At 39.4% G+C, this 13717-nt stretch overlaps 1 protein-coding gene across 1 annotated transcript; it reads left to right on the forward strand.

Moving 5' to 3' along the window:
- Positions 1–4074: 4074 nt before the first annotated feature.
- On the forward strand, positions 4075–10242 carry LOC143825170 (vomeronasal type-2 receptor 26-like). The gene is made up of 6 exons (XM_077313197.1): positions 4075–4349; positions 6697–6988; positions 7079–7930; positions 8115–8342; positions 8739–8865; positions 9344–10242. Exons 1-6 carry the CDS (start codon positions 4075–4077, stop codon positions 10240–10242), a joined length of 2673 nt encoding a protein of 890 aa, XP_077169312.1.
- Positions 10243–13717: the final 3475 nt, after the last annotated feature.

Here is a 13717-nt window from a genome sequence, read left to right on the forward strand (position 1 = left end):
TGTCTTTTTCATTATTCTTTGCTGATCTAGGTGAGTAGAGAAATTCTAAACTTGTCCAAAAATTGGCACGCTGTCTTTTCTTTTCTGGATCCCTTATATAAATGTTGTTTTTTTTGTACAATATGAGTAATTACTGCTCCCTCATTCCCTCCTTTTTTCTAGTAATTTAGTCAACATGGTCTCAAGACTATAATTTAATTTTGAAAGATTTAATTTTGAAAAGGAAAAAAACAACCCTTCATTTCCAACATGTTCAGAGTAGCATCTCTCCTTTAACTTCGCCAGCTATGATAACCCTATTGCTGGTTTTACAACCTCATTCTTCTGCCTAGAAACTGGAAAGAATAGCCAAACAAGGGTGATTGGCTTACTATTGTAGTAGGAAAAACATTCCGTCCTCTCCTAAAAGGCTATACCAACTAACTGGCCTGAAAAATTATTTTCTGTGGCTACTGAAACTACTAAGGATATAAAGAAATAAGGCCCACTAAAAAGTCTCCTTTATCACTTTTGAAACATTTCTCTGTGAGATCTGTGAATATCCTTTTTAGTGAAACTGATGGCCCAGACCAGGGAAAGGAGAAATAACTATTCTATTGGTCAGTTTGAGAAGCTTGAGAAGGAAATATACTCATGTCGAATTTTGGTATGTGTCTTTCTTCTCGTAATGGGATCTGAAGTCTGACAAATCTTTGTAACATTTTGTTTTATCTTGCCAGATGTTGACGTCACAAGTTCTCTGAATCTTTCCTCAGATTTTTTAAAGGATACTCCCTTTTTTATTTGATTGTTTTGATACTTCTGAATGTTCCTGCAGTAAATTGTTTTTAACAAGACCAGACCCTATTCTTTTTTCTTTTTTTATAACCTATGGATTTAATAAAAGTTAACATGAGTCCATCTTTACCGAGCTAAGCTACTTGTGCTGTTTCTGACACTGGAGCACCAAGACACAGTGATCCATATGACATTGACCTCTAAATTGGGTTCTTGTAACTTTCTCTACAACTGCCAATTCTTGTTGGTAATCTAGAAATTACAAGTGGTCCATAATGCTGCTGCACAAATCCTCATGTAGAAGAAAAAGAAAACTTGGTTCTTATATGCTGCTTTTTTCTACCCGAAGGAGTCTCAAAGTGGCTTATAGTCACCTTCCCTTTCCTCTCCCCACAACAGACACCATGTGAGGTGGGTGAGGCGGAGAGAGCCCTGTTATCACTGCTCAATCAGAACACCTTTATCAGTGCTGTGGTGAGAGCAAGGTCACCCAGCTGGCTGCATGTGGGAGAGTGCAGAATCGAACCTGGCTAGCCAGATTAGAAGTCTTCACTCCTAACTACTACACCAAGCTCCTAACCACTACAACAAGTTCCATGGTGCCTTACATACGTAAAGACACACCTAAGACCAGTACTGCAGCAACTACATTGTCTTCCACTTGATTACAAAGTTTGATTCAAGGTCTTAGTGCTAACTTTTAAGTCAACTCTAAGTCACTTTGAGACACCCTCTGGTAGACAAAACCATCATATAAGAACCAACTCTTTATCTTCTTTTATATTCCTCATTACACTACCACAAGAAATTCCAAAAAGGCTTACAAGCAACGGTCCATTCTGATCCCCACAACAGACACTCTGTGATAACAGCTCTAAGAAGACTGAGACTTGCCCATTTCACCCAGCTAGCTTCAGGTGGGGAAGTGTGGAATCAAACCCACACTCTCCAGATCAGAGGCCACTTAATGACTACACCATACTGAATCTTGACACATTAAGCATGCTTTATAATTAATGAACGGGTGTGTCCAGGTTGACTATCAGGTCAGTTTCATAGTTGGTGACTAAGGAGGAACAAGGGACTGTTGAAATGGCTGCAACTATGCTGTTCCCCACGATATATCGAGCCTTTTTTTACAATAATATAATGTTATACCACCATTATATATGCAAAAAAAGTAGCTTTTGTCACTAAAAAGTACATGATGATTCAGTTGAACCCCTTTTCAAAGGAAATGTAGAACACATGGCAAGGTCAGGTCTATATTCAAATGGAAAAATATAGCTGAACGAAATGCCATTTTGAGGAAGGGTGCTGAAAAGTCAAAGCATCAGCTCAGGATCAGACTTGCTGGAAAAAGCAGGTACACAGAGTTGCAGAAAACCGATAACAATTGATTGAAGTGGAAGGATGGATAAAGGACAGAGATCCAGGTCAGGAATAAAAGGTAAGGAACTGAGGGAAGGGAAGAGAATCCCAGGGGAATAAAGAGCCCACTGGCAAGAAGGAAATTTAAAGACCAGAGATGCCTGTCTAGAAGCACTAGTGTCATCACATTCCAACAGTGGGAGAAGATCCAGAGGAAGAACTCAGTGGGGCCAAGAGAGTCCATTTAGTAGCATTTTTCTCGTATGTCTAGGAAAAATGAACCTTTAGGAAGTTCGCTAGTTTATTAGTGATAGTATTCCCAAGGGAATTTTAAAGGAGTAGGGACTAGAAGAAGAAGAAGAGTTGGTTCTTATATGCCACTTTTCTCTACCCGAAGGAGGCTCAGAGAGGCGTACAGTCACCTTCCCTTTCCTCTCCCTATAACAGACACCCTGTGGTGTAGGTGTGGCTGAGAGAGCCCTGATATTCCTGATCGGTCAGAGCAGTCTTCTCAGTGCTGTGGTGAGCCCAAGGTCACCAAGCTGGCTGCATGTGGGGGAGGAACCCAGCTCACCAGATTAGAAGTCTACACTCCTAACTACTACACAAGCTGGCTCTCACTGCACTGTCCTACCTGATATTTTGTGGTTGTCTCCACCACACATCTAAACTAATTTGTAGCTGCACACACCATCCTGAGTCAATATTCACAAAGTAGTTGTAGGATGAAAAATGTCAGAAACCTCTGACATGCATAGCATTACATGCAGAGATGTGACATGTTTGAAAAAGATTAATTTGGGGAAGTATTAATGGCATTGGTTTCAGCTCCTATATCTTAGGCCTACTACTTTAGGAGAAGGTAACTGTGTCTGTTTACTCCCAGTTGAAAAGGGTGTGGTTTCTTACATACACAAGCAAAATCAAAAATTAAAGTAGAGGTCACAAGGAAAGGTCAACAACAGTATTCTAGGTGGATGAAGTCATTCATGTAGGTCCCTACTTTGCTTGAATCTGCATTCCCTAGAGAGAGGACCCATTGCCATTTTAGGAACAAAAAAGTAAAAGTTTGCCTGTTGGACTCTGGAAACAAGAAATTATCCTGTCTACATATGTACTTGGCAGAGTACCAAGTGAGCGTCTCAGAAGCAGTCCCCAATAGGGTATAATTATCTCCTCCCAAATTGTCCTAATGATTGTTTTCTTCCTAGTCTGCAATAGATTTCATGAAGTCACTGACACAATAAATAACAAGTTCTTTTAAGTTGTATAAAATGATGAATTTTCATTAGAACTGCATGAGAATTAAACAGGGCCCCTATGATCAATTGTATTCTCTTCTCCCATTCTCTTTTACGGTAGCTTTCTTTGAACTCCTATACTGCCAGAATTGTTACTTTTATTGAATTCACATTTACTTTGCTGAATTACACTGCTGAATTATTCTATCTGTCAGTTTCCTTCCCTGATTCCTGGAAATCGCTCCATAGTACTGTACCTTATTCCTTCTCTTCAAATAATCACTCCATTATTTCTGTGGGTTTTTAAAAAAGAAAATCTCAATGAAAAATATGTTACCAAAAAGCCATACCCAACATAATACAGATGCTGCTTTTGAAATTAAGTTATGCCTTAGATTTCAGATCTGGATTTCAGATCATGCCTTAGATTTCAGATCATCAAATGTCCTCTGAGTTGACAGAATTTCTGTGACCTTCAATCGTAAAATGAGCAGCAATGTTTAAATATCTTTTTATATTCTTTTCATATATTGATCTAGTTGGTTCATCAATATGATAATATAATATGAATACCAATTATGAATTCTAGATCAGGACAGGAGCAGCAGGAAGACATTTCCTTCTCTATAAGGTGTTAATCCAAAGAACCCTGAGGAATATTGTGGCAAAAATGATGTGATAGAGTATGGTGGATGGGAAAACAGTTGTCTGCAGCTGGGAGGAAAGACTTGTCATCGAGATGCTGCTACTACTGATGCTGCTGCTGGTACTACCATGTCATATAGTGTGCCCGATGTCTTCCATTAATTGCTCCATATATGATGATCCCTTTCCTATTCCTCACTACTTTTATCAACCAGGGGACCTTCTTATTGGTGGGATTGCCTCTCAAGTTACTTACTTCAATAACCCACCATCTTTTCTAGAACACCCATCACGTATGGTGCTTGATGAACCAGGGTAAGGATTTTGATTTTGTTTCCTTGACTTAATTTGATCACTCTGTTCCGTCAGTTTGTTAATAACCACAGAATGAGTTTTCATCCTGTTTTATTCAGGTATACTTCAACTTTCTGCCCAGTGGGAAATCAAAGTAGCTTCCAATGTTCTTCTTTTTCCTTTTTCTCCACACCAAAACTTTGAGTGGTAGATTTGGCTGTGAATATCTGAGTGACCCAAAGGCACATAGAGAGCTTTCCTGGTATAGTGAGTAGTCATATTGGAGTCTCCCAGATCCAAATGCAAGACATTAATCTCTACACCAAGTGGAATACTTCATTTTGTCTTTCTGTAATTTGTTGAACCCATTCTAGTCATGCAAAGAATAAGCAACAATAGATTGTTTTTCTAGTGGGAAAGTGGCATTTCACCAAATGTCATGATTTCCATTTCTTAGTTGACTCTAGTAACCAGAGGTGAGCAGAAAGAGGCAATAAAATCAGAAATATAAATATTATTCACATTGTTTTAAACAAGAATTTCGAGCTAAGTATGTACTCTAGCCCACTAAAATAACCACCATCTTTTGTCACTTCCCCCCCTTGTTATTACAAGTAATTCTCAGAATATACAGAGTAGAAATGTCAGATTTCAAAAATGGCCAATAACAATACATATTTCCATGGTCAAACAAAATATTTACATTTTGATTTCTGGATTCATAAGTAAGAAACAAATATTTCTATTAGCAACATATTTTCTTCCATCAATCCCATCATACTCTATGCATTTTTCAAAATTATTTGTGAATGAAATTCCTTCTAATTTAACACATGTATAGGCAATGATTGCAACTCAACTCCAATATGTTACTGGGTTGATCCATAAATTTTGTTCCTGTATAGAAATCATGAAACATCTGTCCTCTGTTCACAGTTTTGAACCCCACATATGTTGCTACATCTGTTTTCTCTTTAGAGGCAGTAGAGTGTCACATGTGCCTACTGATTCTTGTTTCTTAATTTCTCTCCTCCCCCCTCTTGGCTGATCTAGGACATTTCTGACAAAAGATGAAACCCACTGTAGACTCCTTGACTTTACAATAAGGCATCTAAATTTGAGGCTGGATTGAAACAGGGTTTAATGCTAACAACATTTCTAGTGAGGAATAAATATGAATAAGCCTGCAAATTGGGTTGGAATTATTGTAGATTTTAATTGATCTTACTGTTTCCTACTGGAAGACCATTTTTTCCTTTTATCAATTTAAATGCTGAGTCTCTTGTTCCTTTAAACTATAATGTCTCTTATATTGTCTGAGCTCCAATGGTATTCATGCAACTTTGCATAATAAAGTGATTGATGTATAAATGGCTCTCATGTAAGTCTGAAGTTGTATGAGAAAGGAGAGTTACCCAAACAGATAACAATGAGGTCAAGAGAAAACAAAAATATGAAAATGGCATCCACAGCTAGGGCAGAGAAAAACCATCTCAGTCTTCAAATTCCCCAACATGATTACAAAGAGAATTGATTTGCAAAATGGCATATTGAACTGGAATAAGATGGAACACATGAAAGTTGGGTATAAACAAGGCTACAGATTTATTATCTCCCCAAGATAGGCACAGCATGGGAAAGCCTGACCTAGCAGGCAGCGGACTGGAAAAACATAGTGTGGAGTCCAGAGTCTACCATTCCTAGCCGGGAAGCAGATCCCGTTGCCAATTGAACGCTAAAATGAGAGGTTACCAATGGGCACCAACCTCATTTGACTGCCCCAAACCATGTACCTGGGTAATGAGCCACTGGCCTCCCAGCTAGGTAAGCAGCACTTTGGTACATGCCACCTCTTAAGGAGGCCCTGAACCCCAAGGAGTCCGATCGCTAACTGGACTCTCGCCAACAAGCTCCATCGCATGAAAACCTGCAGCTGTGCCAAAATATTGACCGTGGAACATACTCATCTGTGACAAGGCAGTATCTACAACACCATATAATGGGTGGGAGGTGTTCTGCTCTGGAAATGGCCCTGGCAGAGTTGCAGAGACCCATGCACATTTCACATTCTATATGCAACGCGGGACCCGCCACACACCTGATACCATGCATGTACGCAGTGTATGCTACTGCCTTTTGAGATGGTTGTGTTCATCTCCAATTGGCCATCTGTGGAATCAAAGAGAGGCCAAGATAAGTATCGGCCATATGTTTTTCATTATTAAGCTGAATAAAATGTGTATTTATGCAAGCCAACTACTTCCTAAAGGCATGGTTAAAGAAACTAATTCATAAATTAGAAGATCATTTGGGAGGAAGAGCACTGTAAAGGAAAATTTGATTGTTTTTTAAAATCTCTTCTTTGCAGGTCAATCACAAAAAACTACCAGCACATTTTGGCCTTGGCTTTTGCTGTAAAAGAGGTGAATGACAATCCCAACTTCTTACCAAACATCAGTCTGGGGCTCTACATCCTCAACAGCTACAGCCTGGGAAGGATGACTTTTAAGGCCACCCTCAGCTTACTTTCTGCCCAGCAGAAGCTGGCCCCTAACTTCAGCTGTGATAACCGGCAGAAAGTCATAGCTGTCATAGGAGGGCTTTTGTCTGAAACCTCTGCTCACATGGCCTCAATCCTGAACATCTATAAGACTCCTCAGGTAAGTTTCACGCATGGAGGAAGCATAGGATTCAAAATTCTAGCAAACCATGGAATGTTATGATTTAATTTATTTGACATTTTCCCTCAGATCACTCATGGGTCATTTTCCCTTTCAAAGGCTGACAAACAAAAATTTCAATCCATATATCAGATGGTGCCTGATGACACCTATCAGTACAGGGGAGTTATAAAGTTACTTCATCATTTCCGGTGGTCTTGGATTGGCCTCCTGGCTATCGATGATGACAACGGAAACCAGTTTTTGCAAAGAATACTACCTCTCCTATCTGAGAACAGCATTTGTTTTGCATTCACATATAAATTACCTAAGATGACTTACCTAAAAGAGATTGCAGAACTCATTGTAAATGAGGCTGAAATGTACCCAGTTCTTATGGACAGACAAACCAATGTACTTTTTGTGCATGGAGAAATTCCAACCATGATGGCTCTAAGGATCTCTTTCTATCTCGCTTCATTCACATCATTGCCTCCACTGAGTAAAGTGTGGATTGTTACATCACACTGGGACTTTGAGTCATTCTCTTTCTACAGGATTACAGATACAGACACCCTCCATGGTTCCTTATCCTTTACCGTTCATTCTAATCAGCCTCCTGGATTCCAGGAATTCCTGCATACCATCAGGCCTTCCTGGGCTGGAGGAGATGGTTTCATTCAGAACTTTTGGGAGCAAGCCTTCAGCTGCTCATTGAAACGTGAGCAAGAGGATATGAAGGATACTTGCAGTGGAGAGGAAAAATTAGAGAGTCTTCCTGGCACTTTATTTGAAATGCAGATGACTGGTTACAGCTATAATGTCTACAATGCCGTCCATGCTGTGGCTCATGCTTTACACAATATCCGCACACATGAATCCAAATGTATAAAACATGTAGAAGGTGGACGGCTGGATGTTCTCAATATACAGCCATGGCAGGTACAACAGTCATTCAAGATGGTCATCAAGGATAGCTGGTATTCTTGTAATTTCCCTTCAAATTCACATATTCCGTCCTGTCACCAAGATAATAAATGCTTATAGATTTCTGTTGTATGAATTATTTGTTGCCTGGTATTATTTGTTGCCTCTTCTTTCTGCTTTATTTTCTTTTTCAATCTAGTTACACAACTTTTTAAGGAGAATCTACTTCAACAATAGTGTCCGAGAAACCATACAATTTGACCAAGATAGAGAATTAGTTTCTGTTTTTGATTTGACCAACTGGGTGACCTTGTCAAATGGGTCCTTTGCTAGAGTGAAAGTGGGACAACTGGATCCTCAGGCCCCTTCAGGCAAAGAACTGACTCTGGTAGAGGATAAGATTGTGTGGCATAAAAGCTTTAACCAGGTGAGAGAAGGAAACAAGTGGTTGATTTTCTCTTCCCATTTCCTTCTTTTGTCAAAAGCAACTTTTAAATGACCAATATCAGGGTGAGGATTACATTTTTATGTGTTTGTTCAATTATATAGCAAATTTCTGTCATGGTATAAGTAGACCATTTTGATCATTACCAACTCTTAGCTATGTATATTAGTTAACGACATATCTGTCACCTCATGCTTGATAAATCACGGATCAATAGTGATAGCACAGAGAATCTACTACTAAATACATTTTTAATTTCTTTTAATTTTTTTTTAATATTGGCATGCTGTCCTCCTCACCCGAAAAAAAGAATTTTGGAAAACATCTATTATCGAAAGCCAATAACTTGAGCTAATTTCATTTTCAATTTAAGGACAGGTGCTTCCCGTTTCCGTCTGCAATGACCCATGCCAGCCTGGCTTCAGCAAGACAAAGAAGGAGGGGAGGAAATTTTGCTGCTATGATTGTACTCCCTGTCCAGAAGGAATGTTCTCTGGGCAGAAGGGTAAGAGGCCTGTTGTGAAACATTTTGGTAGAATAGGCTTAAATAATTGGAAAAGCTCTGTTATTGTGCCATTTGGAGAAAAGAAAATGCAGCTTTCCATGACATTGAATGAAACACAGTCCCATCCCCGATTTTGGGAATAGAGACAAGGCAAAAGCATTTCACTGCATGATATAGCGTTCCAGAAACTTCCCTGTACTTGGACATATAGATGATCATAGCCCTAAATGGCCCAGTTCTCAGAACAAACACACTTATTTTGCACTTTTCATAGAGTGTGTCTCAGGCTGGACACCTGGCCAGGCACCAAAACCATTCGCTACAACATTATTTCAAATCATTTACATTCATATAGTGAGAAGGACCTGAAGGAAGAGGAAGAAGGGGAAAGCATTAATTTCGTGATCATTTCTATTATTGTCTCTTAGGTACTGGTCACAGTTTTGAAATACTGAAGCAATTTTTTTTATTCCTTCAGACATGGATGCCTGTGTCAAATGCCCAGATGATCACTATTCCAGTGATGGTCATCATGAATGCCTTCCCAAGATCTCAACCTACCTTTCATACAAAGAAGCTTTAGGGATCATCTTAGTTACCTTGGCTGTATCTTGCTTTCTGGTCACAACTTTGGTGCTTGGAATATTCATGAAATACAAGAACACTCCCATTGTCAAAGCCAACAACCGGAGCCTCACCTACATTCTCCTCGTCTCCCTCCTACTTTGCTTCCTAAGCTCCTTGCTGTTTATTGGGGAGCCAGGGAAGGTGACCTGCCTTCTGCGTCAAACAACTTTTGGCCTCATCTTCTGTGTGGCTCTTTCTACTATCCTAGCCAAAACCATCACTGTGGTTCTGGCCTTCATGGCTACCAAACCAGGGTCCCACATGAGGAGATGGGTGGGTAAAAAACTGGCCCATTCCATTGTCCTTTCTGGCTCCTTCATTCAAGCAGTGACTTGTATTATTTGGGTTTATATTTCCCCTCCTTTCCCACAAATGGATATGCATTCCCAACCCAAGACAATTATCCTGGAATGTAATGAGGGTTCTGCTGCCATGTTTTACTCTATCCTTGGCTATCTGGGTTTTCTGGCCAGTGTCAGTTTCACAGTGGCTTTTCTTGCCAGGAAGTTACCTGGCAGTTTTAATGAAGCCAAATTCATTACTTTCAGTATGTTGGTCTTTTGCAGTGTTTGGTTCTCCTTCATTCCAAGCTATTTGAGCTCTAAAGGCAAATTCATGGTGGCCGTGGAGATCTTCTCCATCTTGTCCTCTGGTGCTGGCTTACTGGGTTGCATCTTTTTCCCGAAATGCTACATCATTTTGCTGAGGCCAGAGATGAACATTCGCGAGCAGATAATTAGGGCCATATGAGGATATCAGCCCAGTTCTTCTGGATTCCAAATTTTGTGCTTTATTAATATTAATGCAAAGAATAATTCAACACTCTTCAAAGTATGATGTTTCTGTGACAAGAAGTATCTAGCATATCTGTGCTGAGCTAGGTGAGTTGTAATATTCTAGACTTGTTGGTATGCTGTCCTTCCTTCTCTGGATCACTTATTCAAATGGTTATTTGTACAATTTGATTAATTTTTCCACCCTCATTCCCACCAAGTGAATGCTTTTTTCTAGTATTTCAGTCAACTGGCTCTCAGTTTTATAATTTTATTTTGATAGATTTAATTTTGAAAAAGAAAATAAACATCTTCATTGCCTACATGATAAGGTCAGAGTAGCATCTCTCATTTATCTTCTCCATCTGCAATAACCCTAGTGCTGGTTTTACAGCCTCATTATTCTATCTAGAAACTGTCAAGTTTAGCAATACAGATTGGCTTAGTATTGTAGAAAGGAAAATATTACTTGCTCTACTAAAAAGGCTGTACCAGTTCACTGCTCTGAAATTATTTTATTGTGTCCACTGAGACTTCTAACAGATATATCGAAATAAGAGCCACGAAAAAGTCTCCTATATCATTTATGCAGCTTTTCTCTGTGAATTCTGTGTATATCGTTTTTCCAGTTGACCTGATGGCTCAGGATAGGAAAAGGAGAAATAACTATTCTATTGGTCAATTTCAGAAGCTTTCCATATCAGCTCAGCTTCAGGTAATTCTTGGTTGATGCCTTTTGTCAAAACCTTTAGTCGCAACTATCTATCTTCTCGCAATGGAACCTGGAGTTTGATAAATCTTAGTAACATTGATTTTCATCTTGCCAGATGTTGTAATCACAAGTTTTATGAATCTTTCATCAGAAATTTTTAAGGATATATCTCCCTTTATATTTTGAAGGTTTTGATACCTCTGAATATTCCTGTTGTAAATTGTTTTTAACAACACAAGACCCTGCCATAAATTCTTCTATCTTGTCAGCTCTGGTGTAAATTAATTTCTTATCCACCGCAAACAAAGGGACTTGTAATTCTTTGTCAAAAATTTCTAAAAACTGAAACTTTCCGCATACCCACATGCTTGCTTTGAGACAGTATTCCCAATGACTTCTGTTTCTGTGCAGAATAAAATATTTTCTTTTAGATTTCCACTCCTAGTGTGTTTATTAGCTGCAACAAACCAGGTAAACAGACCGAACTTTCAGCCCATCATTCTAGGGTGGTTTAAAGGAAGTCCTCAGAAGCTAAACATATTGAAGAAGGAAGTCTTGTGGTTGGGGAGGAATGGTCCAGAAAAGGAAGCACACCTTCCCAGCCTGGACAGAGTTGAACTTAAAATTGCACATATGGCAGGACTTCTGTGTGCTTTTTGATCCCTCCCTATCTATAGAGGCTCAGTTCAAGAAAACATGATTCCATCTTCACCAGGCTAAGCTACTAGTGCCCTATATAGCCCTGGAGCACCAACCATGGTGATCCATATGACATTCACCACTAGTGTGGATTACTGTAACTTTCACTACAAGGGCCTACTCTTTTCTGCAACCTAGAAATTACAAGTGGTACAAAATGCTGCTACATGAATCCTCACATGGACACCGTGGAGAGCACACAGCAGATCTGCAGCAGCTACATTGGCCTCCAGTTGAGTATCAGGTTCGGTTTGAGGTCTTAGTTCTAATTTTAAGTCAATTGGAATGCACTTTGAGGCACCTTCTGGTAGAGAAAAGCAGCATATAAGATCCAACTGTTTTTTTTTCTTATTATTCTTTTATATCCCTCATGTCAGTACCTGAAGAAATTCCGAAGCAACTTACAAGCAACTGTCCCCTCCAATCCCCACAACAAACACTCTGTAAAAACTGCTCTGTGAGAAAACTTCTAACAGAACTGTGACTAGCCCATATCACCCAGCTAGCTTCAAGTGGGGAAATGTGGAATCAAACCCACACTCTCCAGATCAGAGGTCACTGCTGTTAAACACTGAACCATGCTGAATCTTGAAACATTAAGCATGCTTCATAATTAATGAATGGGGGTGTCCAGGTTGACTATCATAGGCCATTTTCATGGTTGGTAACTAAGGAGGAACAAGGGACTGTCGAAATGGCTGCAATTATACTGCTCTCCATGATACACCCAGCCTTTCTTACAACCATTATATATGCAACAAAAAAGGAGCTTCGGTCGCTGATGAAATATATGATGATGCAGTTAAACAACTCCTTTTCAAAAGAAATGTGGGACTCATCGTGAAGATCAGGTCCAAATGCAAGGGAAATAGTCACTGAAAGAAATGCCGTTTTAAGGAAGTGTGGTGAAAAGTCAAAGCTTCAGCTCAGGATTAAATATGCTGGAATAAATAGCAACACGGAGTTGCAGAAAACTTATAACAATTGATTGAAGAGGAAGGATGGAGAAAGGCCACAGATTCAGATCAGGAATAAAATGTAAGGAAGTGAGAGAAGGGAACAGGATCTCAGGTGATGAAAGAGCCTGCTGGCAAGAAGGAAACAGAGATGCCTATCTAGAAGCACTAGTGTCATCACATACCAACAGTGGGAGAAGATCCAGAGGAAGGACTCAGATTCATATAGTGGGGCCAAGAGAGCCATTTTGTAACATTTTTCTAGTATGTCTAGGAAAAATGAACCTCTCAGATGCTCACTAGTTTATTAGTGATATTCCCAAGGAAATCTTAAAGGAATAGGAAATGTACTTTTCTCCCTGATACTTTATGGTCCTCTTTACCATCCAATGGAAATTAATTTGTAGCTGAACACCATCCTCAGTCAATATTCCCAAGAGAGTGGCAGGATGAAAAATGTCAGAAACCTCTGACATACATGACATAACATGCTGAAATGTGAAATGTCTGAAACAGGTTTGGGGAAGCATTAATGGCATTGGTTTCAGCTCCTATATCTTATGCCTAGTACTTTAGGAGAAGGTTACTGTGTCTAGTTACTCCAGGGTATGGCTTCTTACATACACAGACAGAATCACAAAGTAAAGTAGAGGTCAGAAGGAAAGGTCAACAACAGTATTCTAGGTGGATGAAATCATTCATGAAGGTCCCTGCTTTGCCTGAATCTGCATTGCGTACAGAGAGAGTTCATTGCGATTTTAGCAACAAAAAAGTAAAAGTTTGCCTGTGGGACTCTGGAGACAAGAAATTATCCTGTCTGTACATCCACTATGCACAATAGCAAGTGAGGGGCCCAGAAGCAGTCCCCAGTGGAGTATAACTATCTCCACCCAAATTGCACAAATGACTGTTTTTTTCCTAATATGCAATAGATTTCCTGAAGGAACCGACACAATGAATAACAAGAACTTCTTTAAGCTGTATAAAGTGATGACTTTTTCATTAGAACTGCATGAGAATGAAACAAGGCTCCGATCATCAATTGTATTCTCTTTTCCCATTTTCTTTACGGTAGCATTCTTTCA

Source organism: Paroedura picta, chromosome 16 (genome assembly GCF_049243985.1).
Source record: "Paroedura picta isolate Pp20150507F chromosome 16, Ppicta_v3.0, whole genome shotgun sequence".
NCBI lineage: Eukaryota > Metazoa > Chordata > Lepidosauria > Squamata > Gekkonidae > Paroedura > Paroedura picta.

What these genes read in the sequence shown, in the direction of transcription:
- LOC143825170 (XM_077313197.1), top strand. Translation starts at nt 4,075, where the DNA reads ATGGTGGATGGGAAAACAGTTGTCTGCAGCTGGGAGGAAAGACTTGTC. An exon ending in ACATCTATAAGACTCCTCAG is followed by an intron (nt 6,989 to 7,078) that starts GTAAGTTTCACG and finishes ATTTTCCCTCAG; the next exon opens with ATCACTCATGGGTCATTTTC. An exon ending in GGCATAAAAGCTTTAACCAG is followed by an intron (nt 8,343 to 8,738) that starts GTGAGAGAAGGA and finishes ATTTAAGGACAG; the next exon opens with GTGCTTCCCGTTTCCGTCTG.